The sequence below is a fragment of the Cebidichthys violaceus genome, unplaced genomic scaffold (assembly GCF_023349555.1).
Source record: "Cebidichthys violaceus isolate CVI_PGR_0920_01 unplaced genomic scaffold, fCebVio1.0.p SCAF_10, whole genome shotgun sequence".
Taxonomy (NCBI): Eukaryota; Metazoa; Chordata; class Actinopteri; order Perciformes; family Stichaeidae; genus Cebidichthys; species Cebidichthys violaceus.
Genome location: NW_027176263.1, coordinates 5,527,240 through 5,546,061, shown reverse-complemented (window position 1 = coordinate 5,546,061; position 18,822 = coordinate 5,527,240). Strand labels below are relative to the sequence as shown.

Below are 18,822 nucleotides of genomic sequence, written 5' to 3'. Positions count from 1 at the left end.
ATGTATGTATGTATATATATATATATATATATATATATATATATATATATATATAAGCCTTAATGTTCAATTTAAAAAAAACTGTTAAATAAAAACTGTTAAAATAATAATTTGCTCCATGTAATGCAATTTTTTGTCTACACCACAATTTTAATCTTGCATGTTTCTTTAATTTTCTTTATTGTTTAATTATATGAATTGTCCAGTTTCTCTTCCAAAATAGTTGACAGAAGAGCAACACAGAGTAAAGCCTCTAATGTGTGTGTGTATGTGTAGAGAAGAGACTTCTAGTTTTAGTAAAATTAGTGTCCAATGTCCCTCCTGTCATTGGGAGAGTGTCCATTAGGCTTTATCTCCACTGGCTTCAACAACTTGTGCATTTAATTATCTTCTCATCTATCTAAAGCCGACTTACCACTATCTTTGGCTTTACTTCTTCCTATTTAAGAATGTCCGATCAGTTGTCAGAGCTGGCAGTTGAAGCCCACGAAGAAACATCTCATTCAGCCTCCAGATAAGTCGAGCAGGTGGACCATTTAGTAGACAAGCTTTTTGGGCACCTCCCAAGTAAACTGGTCGACCAAAATGGCCATAAGAGGCTGTAATATTGGCAATGATATAATAATATGAAGTAATACTGCACATAATATTGAAGTGTAATATTGTACATGATATGGATATTATTGTTTTCAGTGTTTGATGTTTTAGCTTTTTTTTAATGAAATATTGTCTTTTTTATATTTTTGACTTTTTTCTTTATATTTTTAACAACATGCTATACTATGACTTTTGTGATTTTTTTTTTAGACACTGTCACTCTGTTGACATTTTTAACGACATACTATACTTATACTTTTTTATGATTTCTTTTGAGACATACTATTCTATTTCTTTTTCATTACATTTTCATACTATTTTTTCATGACATTTTTACAATATAAAAATTATATTTTCATGACCTGTGCTATAACTTTCTTTGTATTATATTTTGAATTACATACTATAGTATAATTTTCCATGACAATTAATTAACAACATGCTATATTATGGCTTTTTAATAATTGTATTGTGACATTTTATACCATGACTTTTTAATTACATGTTTATGAAATACTATAGTATAACCTTTTTATGACATTTTTATCAGCATACTATACTATGACTTTTTTATGATTTTTTTTTACATACAGTTGTATGCCTTTTGTTTTTACTTTGACTTCTTTCATGAAATAATACACTATGATTTTATTTTATCTTATTTTTTTGACATGCTATACTATGACTTTTTATTAGAGTTTTCATCACGTACTATGGCCATTATATGACAGTTTTAAGAAATACCATACTTTGACTTTGAAGGACATTTTCATGACACTATACTTTATTCATGCCTTACTATACTGTGACTCTCTTGACATTTTAAGACATTCTGTACCATGGAATTTTGAATGTTATACTGCACTATGTCTTTTTATGACATACTATACTATGACTTCTTCTTTTTTGCCTTAGGAGCTGCTGATACAATTCTATAGTGCAGTAATCTAGTCGGTTCTCTGCATGTTCATCAGTGTGTGGTTTGGATCAGCCAGTAAACAGGACAGGAACAGACTGTAACGGACAGTCAGGACTGCAGAGAAAATCTTTGGAGCCAGTCTGCCTTCCATCTATGACATATACAACAGGAAACGGGAAGGAATTATAACTGCAGACCCTTCACACCCTGGGCACATCCTGTTTCAGCTTCTTCCCTCAGGGCGGCACTTCAACAGTATACACCAAAACATCCAGACACAACAACAGTTTCCTCCTACAGGCCGTTACTCTGATAAACACTTAACATCAGTAATACACTTTCAATAGCCCTCTAACACCAAAAAAGCCACTACTGCGATTAAAGATTACAATGTTTCAGTCTTTAATGCAATTTGTTTCTTAATATGTACATATCATCTGCACTGTCACTATAAATCCTACACACTTTATATATATATACATCTTTACATGTACATATTGTAGATAATCATCCAGTCAAGGTATTGTATTCCCATTAGGTATGTATTTATTTGCACTATTGGTATTCTTTATGACTTAAATAGTTGTCATAATAGATTTTTGTATATATTTATGTAGTAGTTATTTTTACACCAGCTTTTTTCACTACTTGTGTACATAACAGTCATGTGTATTATTTACCCTTATCTGCCCTACCTGGTGTTTTTATTTCTGTGTACGTATGAGAGAGAGAAAATAAGTCAAATTCCTTGTATGTGCACGCATTCTTGGCAAATAAAAAATGATCGTGATTAGGATTTTGATAGGATAGGCATACAAATGTCATAGAAAGTCATAGTATAGTATGTCAATATGTAATATGTAAAATGTCATGACAAAAGCCATAGGTTTTTAAGTTAAAAAAACATTGCCATAAAAAGTTATGATGTAGAATGTACAAAAAAATCATTAAGTCATAGTATAGTATGCCATTACAAATTTAATGGAAAAAAAATCATACTACGGTATTTCATTAAAGAATGTCATAAAAAAGTCAAACTTTCATGAAAAAAGTATATAATGTCATAAAAATGTCAAGAAAATCAAAAACATTGTAATTCACAAAGAAATCATAAAAAGTCATACTATAGAGTATATAAAAATGTCTGTATAAAAAAAGGCTATTTTTTGGTAAGGGGGTGGGGTTCTGCAAAAACCTTTTTTTTTGCATATATACAGAAACTGGCTTCCATACAGACCACCTCATGGTGTCACTCAGAGAGAACCAGGAAATTCTGATGGAGCATATCAAAATTAAAGACATTAAAAATCTCATATACGAGCAAACTTCAAACCACATTCATGAGACAATTTGTCTAATTTCAGATTAGATTCTAGAGGAAACGGTGCATAGCTACAAAATAATTTCATACAGGTTAATAGCAGAACTGTGGAAGCCAGTTTACGCCATAAAATTAAAAAAAAAGTCACATGAAAGAAAAAAGGCTTTTTTTTAGTAAGGGGGGGGGGGGGGGGTTCTGCAAAAAAAAAAAAATCCATTTTTTTTGGTATAAATACAGGAACTGGCTTCCATACAGACCTCCTCATGGTGTCACTCAGAGAGAACCAGGAAATTCTGATGTAGCATATCAAAATTAAAGACATTAAAAATCTCATTCACGAGCAAACTTCAAACCACATTCATGAGACAATTTGTCTAATTTCAGATTTGATTTTAGAGGAAACGGTGCATAGTTACAAAATAATTTCATACAGGTTAATAGCAGAACTGTGGAAGCCAGTTTACGCCATAAATTAAAAAAAAGTCAAATGAAAAAAAGGCTTTTTTTGGTGAGGGTTTTTTTTTTTTTTTTTTTTTACTTTTTAAAATACTATATTATGACTTTTTTATTTTCAACACACTATACTATGACTTTTTTTTTTTTTTTTTACCTTTTTTCAAAATACTATACTATGACTTTTTTTTACATTCTACTATGAACTTTTTTTTTTACTTTTTTTCGACATACTATAGTATTACTGAATCTCATGCATGAGCTAACTTCAAATCACAAATGGTGCATAGTTACAAAATCATTTCACTTCAGGTGTATAGCAAACCAACTCAAGGTGTCACTCAGAGAGAACAAGGACAATCTGATGTAGCAATTCAAAATTAAAGCCCTTCAAAATCGCATGAATGAGCTAACTTCAAATCACATTCATGAGACAATTTGTCTAATATTTTTACTATATGTATGTCTTTTTCAACATACTATACAATGGGTACACCCTATACAAGGATAACCGTGGCTAAGTGAAGAGCAGGCCTGCCTTTCAATCAGAGCGTCGGTGGTTCGATCCCAGGCTCCAGCTCTACTAATCTCATGTCAATTTGTCCTTGAGCAAGACACTTAAACCCAAATTGCTCCCGTAGCTGCATCTACGGTGTGTAGATAGATTCTGAATTGTAAGTCGCTTTGGAGAAAGCGTCAGGTAAATTACTTTTTTTCAAAATACTATATTAGGACTTTTTTTTTTTTTTATTTTCAACACATTATACTATGACTTTTTTTAAACTTTTTTTCAAAATACTATACTATGACTTTTTTTTAAACTTTTATTTGACATTCTACTATGACTTTTTTTTAAAACTTTTTTTGACATACTATACTATTACTTTTTCGCATGCATGAGCTAACTTCAAATCACAAATGGTGCATAGTTACAAAATCATTTCACCTCAGATTAATAGCAGACCACCTCAAGGTGTCAATTAGAGAGAACCAGGACATTCTGATGTAGCATTTCAAAATTAAAGCCCTTCAAAATCGCATGCATGAGCTAACTTCAAATCACATTTACGAGACAATTTGTCTAACTTCAGATTAGATTTTAGAGGAAAATGGAGGATAGTTACAAAATGATTTCACCTCAGCTTAATAGGATACCATTTCAAAGTGTCACCCAGAGAGAACCAGGAAATTCGGATGTAGCATTTCAAAATTAAAGCCCTTCAAAATCGTATGCATGAGCTAACTTCAAATCACATTCATGAGACAATTTGTCTAACTTCAGATGGGATTTTAGAGGAAATGGTGTATAGTTACAAAATCATTTCACCTCAGGTTAATAGCAGACCATCTCAAGGTGTCACTCAGAGAGAATACAATTATTAAAAATGTAGGATATAGTTTGTTATAAAAATTGTCATAAATAGGTCATGGTATAGTATGACATAAAAACATAAGGACAAAATCATAGTATAGTAAGTCATAAAAAAAATATAAAAAGTCATGGTATAGTATTTAGTTTGAAATGTCATAAAAAAACATGCTAGTTTATTTCATAAAAAGTGTGAAAAGAATCATGGTATAGTATGTTCTTCAAAGTGTCATTACATTAAATTATAATTAAAGTTTATACTAAAGTATGTCAAAAAATATTGGTAAAAATGCAACAGTATAATGTGTCATAAAGAAATCCTAAAAAGTCTTTCTATAGTATGTCACAAAAATGTCAAAAAGTCATATTATAGTATTTCCTAAAAAGTATTGTATTATTAGGGTCAGTCATGTCACAAACATATAATAAAAAAGTCATAGTATAGTAGATCATAAAAAAATGCCATGAAAATGTTATACCATAATGTGCCATAAAATGTCTTAAAAAAATCATAGTATAGTATGCCAAGAAAAATGTCAAAACACATAACACAGTATGTCATTAAAAAAAGTAAGAGTCTAGTATTTCATGAAAAAAGTTGTGATAAAGTCATAGTATAGAAAGATGTCATAAAAGTCATAAAAATAGCATAGTTCCTCTCATTAGTTAGCAAACATGTAAATAGTGCTTTTATCAGTGAAATATTTGTGACAGTCATGTGATAATGCGCGCCAAGCTACAAAATATTCAGAGGTACACGACCAAGCACTTTTTTTCTGTTGCGTGCCTTGCGCCAGCTTCACTATGGTGAGTATAAACTAAGCTTTACACTGTTCACTTCAACATAGTTATATGTTAATATAATACAATAAGAAACTAGCTCACTAATGCAGTCAGTAAATCAATAGTGAGAACATTCTGACAAACTAACTCAATTCTTCTCTGTTGAAATGCAAAATGCTCCCTATGTGCCTTGTATATTATTTTGATAATGAAAACCAAAGAGGTTTAGGTTTTAAATTCGATTTTTTTATATACTTTATATATATGTTCAACAAATAAAACACAATCATTTACTTGATGTAATGCAATTCATCTTCACCACATAACTCTAATCTGGCATGTTGTGGATTGAGCCAGACAACAGTTCACATCTTTAATTTTCTTTATTGTTTAATTATTTACATTTTTCAGTTTCTCTACCAACAGAGTTGACAGAAGATCAACACATTCAATAGAGTAAAGCCTCTCTTACAAAAACAATGTGGCAGTAGATGAAAGCACGGGTTGTTACACGTACCACAAAGTCCTAAATCTTTACAGACATGAAGCTTTAAGGTGAATACTGTTCACACTCCTAAATCCATTCAGAAGGTGAGAATTTGATTAAATACTTTGTGATTAAGCAATGGTGAAAGCTGACTTAAAATAAAATGTTCTAAATGCCCTGTTTAGAAAAATGTTTTAATAAACACTCCCTTTTTTCCTCTAAATCCAAGAGGAAAGATCTCGATCTGCAATACAGAGCTGCAGAGCAAACGTAGCACTTCACATTAAGTAAGAATTTAGCTAAATATCTCAAAGATATAGAAAGAGATCAGCATACACTTGTAGCATTGTTAAAATGCAGCAATTTAAAGACATCAGTGGTGCTCTAAATGCTGTAGTCTCAACAGCGTGCAGCTTGGTAATCCACTGCAGAGAGCAAAGAGAGAAGAGACTTCAAGTTATTTGTTAAAATGAGCCACATCTACAGCAACAGGCCTGCAGGTTAATAAAAAGACATAAAATACAAATCAGCCACCAGTTGAGCTGCGCGACAATAAAAGCAGCTCAACTGGTGGCTGATTCTCTATCAAGGATGATAGAAAATAAGACCAGGTGGCAACACAAGACTGCATGGCTATTTTACATTTGATTGATTGTAACATATGTTAAAGATATCATATAACTCTCCCCACGTTTTAATGACCTGTCTTGTTGTACGACGTGATTGTACTACATTGCAAACAGCTTCCTTACAAAAAGAAATGTAGAAAAAGAATTTTGCAGGCATGATCTGTGTTGGGCAATAATATTACTTTCCCCAGTAAGGAGTAGTGTAGGGGATTACAATTTGTAAAACAGTGATTATATTACAGTAAATAATCCACTTAACGCTTTGTTACTGCGTTGAGGCAGAGGAAGAGACAGCCAATAAATGCCAAGCACAGTATGTAGTAGTACTGTAGTAGTAATGTAGGTGCACAGACTGCGGGCGTTTCAGTGCGCACCTTAAATTTTGGTTTATGTATGTGCAGCAATGTTCAAAACAGCTGGGTGAGGGTGAATATCGATCAGCAGGTGTGGTGATTATTAAATACTGTTTCAGCCAGTCACATCACTGGTCTCAAAGTTGAGAAAAGAGGCTATGATGCGCTCTGGTAAGGACGTCTCCTTAAAAAAAAAAAAAAAAATGTTATTAAATTTTAAATGAGTATTAGGTAAAAAGTAACTTATTACACTTCCTGAGTAACTTGCCCAACACTGGTCATGACAAAAAGATCTCTTCTTTCTTCTAAAGCTGAGCCTTTGGTTGAGCAACAATTACATTGACATGGAAAATCAACCATAGTAAATTAAGCGCTGAGGTTGTTTCTGTACATGATACTGGTCACGTAAAGGAATATTCACAACTTTGAGGTAAAACACATCTTCTAGTGGGAAGTATTTATCTTAAGAGAATTGTATGCGCTGTGGTGTTCCCTTATGTTAGCAGGTAAGATCTTGTATTAATGACTGTATGTATATGTCTGAAGCACCAATAACTGGATGTTTAAGGAGGAAGGGGGTGGACTGGTTACTGAGATGTCCTCTGCAATGTGTCTCTTCTCGTTGGGAGAGTGTCCCATTGGGCTATATTGTTGGCTACAACCACTCGTGCATATCATTATTTTCTCACCTCTTTAAAGCTGACTCATCCCTAAAGCTTTGGCTTCATTTCTTCCTATTAAAAAAATGTCTTATAAGATGACAGAGCTGGCAGTTGTAGTCCATGAAGAAACATCTTGTTCAGCCTCCACATAAGTCGATCAGGACAAGCAGGTGGAGGATTTAGTAGACAAGCTTTTTGGGCATCTCCCAAGTAAACTCTGGTCGACCAAAGTGGCCATAAGAGGCTGTCTGCTGGTAGATCGGCCTCTTCAGATTCAGTTCCCTAGAGAGGATACAGAAGAAATGCAACATCAGAGGTGAGACGGGACAGTAAGCACATCACAGGATAATACCCACGTTGTTTGTGTATGTGTTGTCGTCATTTTATAAATCTAGTTGTGGTTGTTTTCACATCTCCAACAAAACCGTTTGCAGGAATTTATTATGAACAGCATAGAAGAAAAATGTACAACTAGGGAAAATTTAAACCCTTAAATGTAATTAATTTAAAAAAAAAAATCTGCGTTTCTTCTTTTAACGCATACAATTCAAAATGTTGTCCTTCAAAACCTTTCGGTCACATCGTCTTCTTATTTAAAGCATCATAGTCAATGTGTGGGATGATGTTCAAATCAGTAACATGGGATGTGTCTATGTGGAAGAAAACGTTTTACATTTTAACCAACACCAAGGCTTCAGTCCATTTGAAAAATATATAAACAATAAAAAAAAACATGTTTAGAACCACAACATTTTAGTATGAACATATTTATCCGGGTGACCGTGGCTAAGTGGAGAGCAGGCCCGCCTTTCAATCAGAGGGTCGGCGGTTTGATCCTCGGCTCCTGCTCTGCTAGTCTCATGTCAATGTGTCCTTGAGCAAGAAGAACTAAATTGCTCCCGTAGCTGCGTCTACAGTGTGTAGATAGATACTGAATTGTAAGTCGCTTTGGATAAAAGCGTTGGCTAAATGACTGTAATGTAAAGTTATCCTCTACCCGAGGGAATCTTTGTTTGTCTTATCTTTAAAGTTACACAGTATGTCATAAAAATGTAAGTGAAAAGTCATAGTATAGTATGTCATTAAATAAAGTCATAAAAGTCATAGTAGTGTGTAATAAAAGTCATAGTATAGTATGTCATGGGGGTTTCCCAGAATAGTTAACTATTAAAACCACAGTCGACACTGTGCATCGTGGTTGACTTGGGTCTGTGGGTAGTTGTTGTTGACAAGTCATAGTTGTCATGCGTGACTTTAACACTGGGAGTGACAACGTGTTGGACATGCAGCAAGAGCAAGAGGCAGAAAGAAACGTGGACATAACTTAAGTTGAATAAAGATTTGTTTGAACAAAAGTAGTAAAGCCTGCCCGCTTGATTTGATTGGCTGTGACATTGGCAATCGAGACTCCACGCCTTGTCCTTAAAAGGTTAAGAATACTTGAAACTTTTATGTGCATCTAAAAAAATTATAGTGAAACATGACGAACAGCACAAGGGAGGAGGACACTCGCAAAGTAGAGTATGTCATGAAAAATGTCAAAGAATAACATTTTAATGGCATATTATACTATGACTATATTAAAAGCAAAAAAAAGTCACAGTATAGTATGTCATAAAAACAGGGTGGACAACTGAATGTTTATCTAATCGCTCCATCCGTTTCTGCATTTAGCCTTCACTGTAAAAATCTTGAGGGAAATGTAATTGTAGACAAAAGCCACCATCTTAAAGCCACTATGTGTACAATTTGAAAATGTCCAACTTTGGTGCCCCCTAGTAGTAACAACAAGCAGCCTAAAAATTATCTTGCGTAATGAGGATATAGAGGTCACGTTGTCATGTTTACCTGACGATGACTCCTGGCCGCAGATCAAAGTTCTTGTTGACAATCTGGAGAAGCTCTGACTCTGATTTCTGGGATGAACCGTAGGTGAACAAGGAGATGGACAGAGGTTGGGCCACTCCGATAGCATAAGACACCTGTAACACACACAGACAGACAGGTAAATAAATTATTTTATCAGCATGTCGATGCCTCAAACACGGGTCATCTACGCATAGCCTAAGCCCTCACACATGTTTGGATGGGTGAATGAATGACATTGTACGCTCACCTGAACCAGAACTCTCCTGCACAGTTTGGCTTTGACTAGAGACTTGGCCACCCAGCGAGCAGCATAGGCAGCGGAGCGGTCCACCTTTGAGAAGTCTTTGCCAGAGAAAGCTCCGCCACCGTGAGCACCCCACCCTCCATATGTGTCTACAATGATCTTCCTGCCTGTCACACCAGCATCACCCTGTTGGGAAGAGAAGAAGAGAAGATGAGCAAAAATCAGTGACAACGTGACAAATAAACAGTTTGTGTGTGACGGTCACCTGAGGTCCTCCAATGACAAAGCGACCGCTGGGCTGGAGGTGGTAGATGGTCTTGTCATCCAAATATTTAGCAGGAACCACGGCTTTGATCACCTAACAGAATCAATGCAATATTAAAACCTTAATTTCCTAAGCAATACATTAGTCACAGTCCAGTGGGTGTGTTTATGAGGCTCTACCTTCTCCTTGAGGACTCTCTTCTGTTCCTCCAGAGAGACGAAGTCATCATGCTGGACAGAGATCACGACAGTGTGAACTCTCTTGGGGATCACGGCTCCGTCCTTCTGGTCATAATGCACCGTCACCTGTGAGGCACAAAGAACTCAAAAAACTCAAAAAGTACACCATGTTGGAATTTGTTATAATTACCGACTTAAACTACAGGATGCTTAAAGATTCCTGTGATTGTATCAGTTTTCTTGTGCAGATCCTCTCTTGAACCCCCTGATATCATCTAACATCCCCACAAAAGTGGCTATATTTGCAATAGAAAGGTAACTACATAGACACATCCTTAATACTTCTTTGTTGTAGTGAAAATGTGTGATCAGTCCAATCTGTGTAAATCTAAAGCTCTGTGTTTGAAAACTCTTGCCTGACATTCTAACAACCTATATTTGACCTGGGACACAAAAGCAATTGACACTTAATGTCACAGAGCTGCAGTCAGCGGCTAACTGCCTCGAAATCAGTCAATGGCCTATTCTTTCAACACACAGAGCTTTTTGTTAAATACTTCTGATCCGATTTTGTCTGCAAAATGAATGTCTTGGAAGACATCCAGTAGAAAAAATAAACTAATTCACAAAAAGACTGCTGTGGTGGTGTTTTGGGAGGAAACGTACTGTAATACAACACATAACCCTCACCTGTGTTTTAGAGTCCGGACGCAGCCAGGCGATGGTTCCATTACGTCTGAGTTCAGCCATCTTTGAGTTCAGTCTGTGGGCCAAGACGATGGTGAGAGGCATGCACTCCTCTGTCTCATCTGTGGCGTAGCCGAACATCAGACCCTGCAGAGACAGAACAGAAAGATATAAACTATATAATGACACAGATCATCATCAGCAGCAAATATTCATGTTGGCTGAATTTGTAAAAAAAAGGATAGACAATATATTGATATGCATTGCATTGCACTACACTGTAGCCTGTGAGGAGTCAGCTAGAGCTAGTTATATATAAGATATAGATAGATATAAAATTATGTAAGATATAATGAACAAATAGAGCCCTTCTTAAAACAGAAATGTTGGTAAAAGACGTTAAAAGAAAACTAAAAGAAATAGATAACTGAAGTAAAATAAGTTGCTTTCAGAAGCTATGTTTTGAGAAGAGATTTATACGAAGATCCTGACTCAGCAAGCTTTATTTTACATTCTTAAATGTGGTATTATAGATATCGCAAAACTTAATTCAACTGTTGAAATTTTCACGATGTTACAGATGGATTTACACTTAACTTAAATTTCAGGGGTGACATGTAACTAAATACATTTACTCAAGTACTGAAGGTCTCAGTAAGTACAATTCTGCTACTCTCATATTGTACGTTATAGTTACTCTAGTCCAAAAAACTAATTTAAATTTGTGTAGTAGAACTTTGTTTTTCCTTCTTTTCAACCATCATGCACCAGTATTAATGTGTCAGTCACAGGAGCCATTTTTCTGCAGAATGGGTACATTTACATTTGCAGGACTTATATTTGTAATGGAGTATTTACTTAAGTAAAGGATCTGAGTACTTCTTCCACCTCTGCTGAATTGTCTCAATTATTTCACACTGTAGTATTGAGTCAAACAAACTATGATACTTGACTTATGTCACTATCACCCAGCCCTTCAGTCGACATGAGCCAAAGGACTCATAGTCCTGTTGCAACAGTCGCACCTGGTCTCCAGCTCCAATGTCCTCCTCTAGTCTGTCAACATGGACCCCTTGAGCAATGTCCGGACTCTGCTGCTCCAGAGCCACCAGCACGTTACACGTCTTATAGTCAAAACCTACAGAAGGAAAGTGAAGGACAGAGCAGAGTGCATATTACTTCAGTTATTTGTTGCAATTCACATAACAGCTTGATAATAAAATGGTAATAGCGAAGTAAACGTTTGGTAATTAAGGTAATACCATGCAATTAGGAAAGCAATAACCAGATAAATGCTTGGTATTAACAATGGGTAATATTAGACAGAAATGTACATAACAGAGTAATAAGGGTCAAAACAAAGTGTAATAACTGGCAAAACTATTTAGTACTAGTATAGTAATATTTTGCTAACAGTATGGTAACCTGTCAACAATAAAATGGTTATTTCAGTGACATATTTGGATCCAAAAATAATATAATGGAGTAATAACCTGATATTAATGAGGTAATGTAGATTGATATTTTAGGTGATACCTTTAACATCACATTCAAATTCTTCAAAGTCAAAATTGGTAATTACCATATTACAGTGCTAACATTAATTCTTTCTTATGTTACAAACATTCCCCCTCAAGGTATCACTGTACAAACTATATGTTAAATGCGACGGCTTCTTACCTAGAAACACTTAGTTTCTGTGTTATAACCATGAATCAGGGCTGCAAAATGCTAAACTAGCTGTTTCTAATTAATTTCATGATAATATTAGATTAAACCAAAGATCAACTGTTGTGATTGCATCAGACAGTGATGAGAAACGTAGTGGTTCACCCTTTACTGGTGGCTCTAGGTTCCTCTAGTCTCCCAGCCTTAGGAAAATCCTTTAATTACAGAAGAAGTATTTATTTACAATTCTCACAGACACATTAACTAATTTTTTTCTTTGACTTTTGGTATTCTTTTCTTGAGAAAACATGTTAGCCAGCTGCCATAGTACAAATTCCATACCGTTACATCACGTCAATGTTCTGTTGTGATTGGTCTAGAATCAGGGACATTTCTTTTTTAACTTTTTAGAAAATTATAATAATTTAAATGTTGCACCAAAACTCAGATGTCTGTTTTGTGAGAAGCATATTTGTTTTATTTAGATATTTTCAGGAGAGGCTGAGGTTGCGGTGACTTTTGTGTTTGTTTATATCCATTCATGTTAATTCATAATTATGAATTTTCGCATTATAATATGGTAAATCTTTGATTTTCAAGTTATTTTCTCACCTTTGTCAGAGTTGTCGTAGCCGATGTGTTTGATGGCTTCCCTCACCACCTTCTGGTAGTCCACGTTGGCCCGAGATGTGATCTCTCCACAGAGCAACACCATGCCAGTCTTACACACGGTCTCTGTCAATACAATCAACACATTACACACACTTTTAAACACCTTGTGATTTTAGAACATTTTGGACACAGGTCTACTTTTGACTTTGCTCGCTTGGAAATAGATGTTGCAAACACATGACAGGCCTGATTGCCGTTATCAGCAAATTCAGAGGGTTGCTCTTCATAGTGGTCATCTTGTTAAACTCAGAGGTTAATATTGAAAAACAATAAATAAACTCAACAATCCAGATGACTTAAATTCAGGCTAGCGGGTTTGTTTTCACTTATCTCTGTCAAAACTGACCAAATTTTGCCCTTTGTCTCACTTGCAGATGGTAAAAAAAACAAATTAAGATATTGAGATGACGCTTACATAAACTCTCTCTCTCTCTGTCTCCATGTTTAATAAAAAATAATTCAAAAATAACTCGATCTGAATTGTAGTTTACTCACCACAGGCCACTTTGGCATCTGGGTCCTGCTTCAGGTGAGCGTCCAGGACAGCATCACTGATCTGGTCACAAATCTTGTCTGTGGAGAGGCAACAAGCATAAAACAAAAAGTTTAGATTCAGGGAAAAGACACCGTGATTTCAATTTATAATTGATCTATGAGCCTTTTGAGGCAGTAATTCCAGCACTTAAAGGACAGAATATATATATATATATATATATATATATATATATATATATATATATATATATATATATATATATATATATAAATATATATATTATTACTTTAGGTTTTATAAAACTTTCTTTGAAAGGTTGCACATTAATATTCCAAACAGGAAGAGTTGGATTTTAGTTTATTCAGTGAGAACAGCCCAGATGTGTTATCAAATCAAAAGGTTTGTACAGCAGCCTTCTACCAAGGCCACACACCATCAGTGAATGTACAGTGTAAGGAAAGTCTTAACCCTTTGAAATATATCATTATGCTTAACTGTTAGTTAATGCCTTATTAACCTTCTGCTATTATAAGAAATCGTTAATTAACAAAAAAGAAAAATGTTATTCTTACTGCTGACCATGTTTTCTGGAAAATGTTGCCATCTGCTTTTCTTCCCAGCACTGCTGTTATGACCTGGACTAAGATGACACGCACTAAATGGTATATTAAAAGATGGTTTGTAAATTGCTTAAGTGTCTTTTTTAGATTATGAGTACCATGTGTGTTTGTTTTTCTCATCATTTATTTTCCTTGTTAACTACGTCTTCAACTTTTATTATTGTTTATAAGACCTAAACGAATCCAAGTATTGTCTACTTCATGATCTAGTGAGTGAGATATGATATCTCTCTATAATAAATATGTACTTTTTTTCAATACAAATTTAAATTAAAAAAACACAGCCAAGATGAATTTCTCCAAATCAAAATCAGTGAAATTTATTTCCTAACAATGGGGTTTTACATCATCTTGGGGGCTCAGTCACATTTTGCCAGTATCAGTGAAGCTGCCCAACTGGTTTACTGAGTGTACTGATTATCAATTTACTGACTCGTTACATATTTTCAACACATTTAACACATTGACAAAGGTGGTGTGAGTCAGGTGGGTGGTCTAAAAGAAGAAATGTAGAGGGTAGATTACATTTGAGCTTTTATCATTAGGTTTTAAGTCTGAACATCTGCGTAACACTTTACTTTTTTATTTTAGTCCTATTTATCTTTTATAAGCACTATATAAACATTCAATAAATGATTTGTAACACAATATAATGTGCAGCAACCCTCTGTTTTTACCTGCCATGTATACAGAACACACAAAAAACGTCCGTCCGACCACAAGCCCTACGGGTTTAAGCACCCATAAACACATTTTCAAGGGTTGAATATATCGTATTTGTTAGCAATTATAACTTCTCCTATGAAGACATATTTTAAATAATTACAACTGTATTGAATATATTGCCAATAATCACACACCAGCCTCCACTTATGGGTGCCCACAAGAGTAAAAGTTGTTGACAAATACATTAATAAACACTTATATCTACTTATAACTAGTGTGTTGTAAACCATTTAAATGAATATTTATATATTGCTAATAAATGCTTACTTAAAGTAAAGTATTGTCAACATGGGATTGTTAATTTTTGGACTTGAATGAGGTTACAGCCACATCAAACCGTAATCCACAGAGAACAGTAAGGGGTCATTTTAATGAGGTTCAGGCTGTAGGAAAACATCGTTCAGTAACAGTACATTTTGGCTTGTATTATAACAACTTTAACGTCAACAGGCCAGTTGTATCCCAGGATAGAGTCTGACACTATTTCCTGAGTGTGCAACCTTACACCAGTGGGTCACACACATTCACCTCCTGCTGCCCATAAGTGAGAGTGAGAGTGAGAGTGAGGGGCAGTAAACACATGTTGCTGTGAATGGAATACCAACCATGCTTGGCGAGTAAATGCCCAGCACTGATGAGCTATTTTGGACCCGTTGTCCAACTTGCATAAAGTTTATTCATATGCATATTTCTACAGTTTTGGTAGAAATGTTAAATCAATATGTAGATCTTATTTAGATAAGAAATGGGTAAATATACATACTTAAATCTTGTGTTTTTTAATTGTTTTTTTACAACAAATTATAGAAAAAATTGACAAGCTGTTAAAAATATTACAGTAAACACTGTTTTGCACACAAGTAGCTCAACTTGATTGAAGACTCACCTGGATGTCCCTCTCCTACGGACTCCGATGTGAACATGAAAGAGCCCTCTTCCAGCATGTCACTCATTTTTTTTTCTACAGGGCCAGGTACACGGCAAAATTCTCAGGGAGAAAAGTTTCCTCAGTTCCCTCCGACAAGCAGTCTAGAGGGCTGCTTTATATTCCTGCTGGTTCTCTTTAAGAGAGAAATGAAGAAAGAGAGGCCAAAAGCCCTGCAGCCAATACAAAGTCTATCCTACAAAACTCCACGTCTGTGTCCACATGGCTCAATATATATGGCTAAGAGAACACACGCGCACACTCTCTCTGTCACACACACACACACACACACACACACACACACACACACACACCACAACACAACACACATTATGTGAATCCATGGGACAGTCCATTCCAGGGGGGAGTGGATGATGGGAGAGTATTTACAGCTCGTGAAAACAACTTGTTTAACCCCTTGTGTACAGTATGATGCTTGACAGTATGTTTATAGTCCTCACCAGCTCTGACATCTCTGCTTTAAGGTGGAAGGCTTGTGAGTGGGAGCAGGGACATCTTAATTAGGGGGTTCCCCTTCCCCCCTCAACCCAGTGGGACAGCTCTGTCTGCTGGGACTCGGCCAGGTCAGGGCAGCCTATGGACAGAGGGAGAGAGAGAAAGGTGGTTGTCAACTGCAAAAAAAATGATGCAATTACTCCTGTTGACATTATGTTGAGAGTTTGTTCAATTAGAAATTAAATGAATCAATTAGTCTATTGAAAGATTAATCTGCAACTACTCCTTCATGGTTTAATCATTTAAAAAAAAAAATGTAAGCACTGTACTTGAATGAAGTACAATTTTGAGGTACTTGCACTGTATTTCAGTACCTCCATTTTATACTTCTTTATACTAATACTCGACTACGTCTCAGGGAAAAATTTACTTTTTAGTCTACTACATTTATGTGACTAGTATAGTTACTGGTTAATTTGCAGATTGAGATTTTACACAAAAACCTGATGAGTAGTTTATACAATTATAATGAATTGTGATATATTAAACTACCAATCAGTACAAAACAATTCAAATCAGCTCCACTCTGACCAGCTTCAACATTAAAATGATGCTTGTACATTATTGATCGGTGTGATGATGATGATGAAAACAATGGTCTGTTGCAGCCTTAAACATGTGAAACATTTTATTTAGCTAAATGTACAGAAGGACATTAAGCAAAATGTACTTAATATTAAAAACTAAGGGACTCTTGCAGAATAGATACAAAATACTGTTTGATGCAGAGGAAGTACTGAGATGTCTTACTTAAGTAAAAGTAGTAGAAATACCACAATGTAGATACCGTGCAATTGAAATTGTAGATAAGTAAACACAATGTAAGTATTAACTATAGACGTCAAATAAATGTTGTGAAGTAAAAGTGGAATGTTTCCCTCTGAAATGTAATGGAGTGGAAATAGCATAAAAAAGTATTTCAAATTTGTACATCAGTACAGTACCATGTAAATAGTGAGTTTGCATCACTGTCGATAATTACATTTGGAGCAGACAGTCACCTGTTGTCTAAATGCTCTTTTCCATCTAAGTTCTACCCTGAGGCTCTTGTCTCTGTGCACAACTGCAGAAAATATTGAGTCATTTCCTGAGAGAAGATCAAATAATGAAGATGTGCCTCTCAGATATCTCGTGGTCTTTAAGGTGACTCTCTGTGCCTGTGTTTCAGTAGAATATCAGGGACTGTAGAGGACTGTTTGTGCAAGTGATGCTTACAAAAATACTGTATGTGCACCAACAAAAATACACCTGGAGAAACAATGGGACTGTAAACCACACACAGACACTGACTCTGTACCTTTTCATGTGGTATAAGCTCTGCAGACAGTGAGAGATAAACAAATGTCTATTTATTGTAATATAAACAGTGCAGAGGGACAAACCCTTTCTCTCCAATTCTCTCTCATCTGGTGCTGAGTTGGCTTCATGAAATGAGACAAGGATGTAAACAAGATGTCAGTAGTGAATAAAATACTACTCTTCCTTACTGCTTCAAACCTCATTTAAAGCAGATTCAACCAGAGAAGCTAAAAGTACAATCTACATTAACCAAAGAGGTAATGCAAGCAGTAATTGCATGACCTTTTTTTCTTCACAATTTTACAGAAAGTCTAAAAATGCACACATTATAGCTTCACACATTATGCAGAGATTTTGTGTTTTTGTTGTTGAAAGGAATGGGTGAGAATTAGAAACAGCTGTGTTAACATAAAAAGTAAATGCCACTTAAGTAGGGAGCAAGCTGACCTTATCTTACCCCAGGCCAGCAGAGTCAAATCAAACCTAGTACCAACCAGCAGCTGCATGCTGAATATGATATAAAAGTTGCTGACGGGCTCTATATATTATTCTTTACCTACTGACAGGTAAAAATCAATTAATCCCAAAGACTACACAAGCTCAGAACTCTTATGGGAGGAAATGCCCACATACCCTACCCCAGATGAGCCATTTCATAAAGCTAGTTAGAAGGCAAGCAGAGAAATGGAAACAGTTAGCTAAAAGTAATGGATGCACATTTTGAATAATTTGATGTTGAAATAATCAAATCAATGGATAAACAGATGAGAAGCTTGATTTGTGAATTGTTTGCTAGTTTAAAAGGATGAACAACCACAACTGGGTATTAACTTGTATTAAATCTGTTTTTCTTTTAGTTCATTTAATAATTTATTATCTTAGAGAATCACAGAGCTAGTTAAAAAACCATTTGTGACAAAAACATCTCAGAATTTTGTAACTTTTCCAGTGCTCTACATGTTTAAAACCTGCTTAGATTTGGCATGTAGTATGGAACTGGGATACAGATATGGTCTACAAGGAGACATAGATCAGAGGTCAGGGACCGTTAAATGTGACAAACATGAACTAGATTAAACAAGA

General features: G+C 35.1%; 1 protein-coding gene across 1 annotated transcript; it reads right to left on the bottom strand.

Annotated features, from left to right (window-relative positions):
• Nucleotides 1-5,806: 5,806 nt before the first annotated feature.
• mat1a (methionine adenosyltransferase 1A) lies at nucleotides 5,807-16,143 on the bottom strand. The gene is made up of 10 exons (XM_068722036.1): nucleotides 15,886-16,143; nucleotides 13,653-13,730; nucleotides 13,098-13,220; nucleotides 11,843-11,955; nucleotides 10,821-10,964; nucleotides 10,131-10,256; nucleotides 9,952-10,044; nucleotides 9,690-9,872; nucleotides 9,422-9,555; nucleotides 5,807-7,855 (listed from the first exon to the last, which is right to left on the bottom strand). Exons 1-10 carry the CDS (start codon nucleotides 15,950-15,952, stop codon nucleotides 7,753-7,755), a joined length of 1,164 nt encoding a protein of 387 aa, XP_068578137.1. The 5' UTR covers nucleotides 15,953-16,143; the 3' UTR covers nucleotides 5,807-7,752.
• Nucleotides 16,144-18,822: the final 2,679 nt, after the last annotated feature.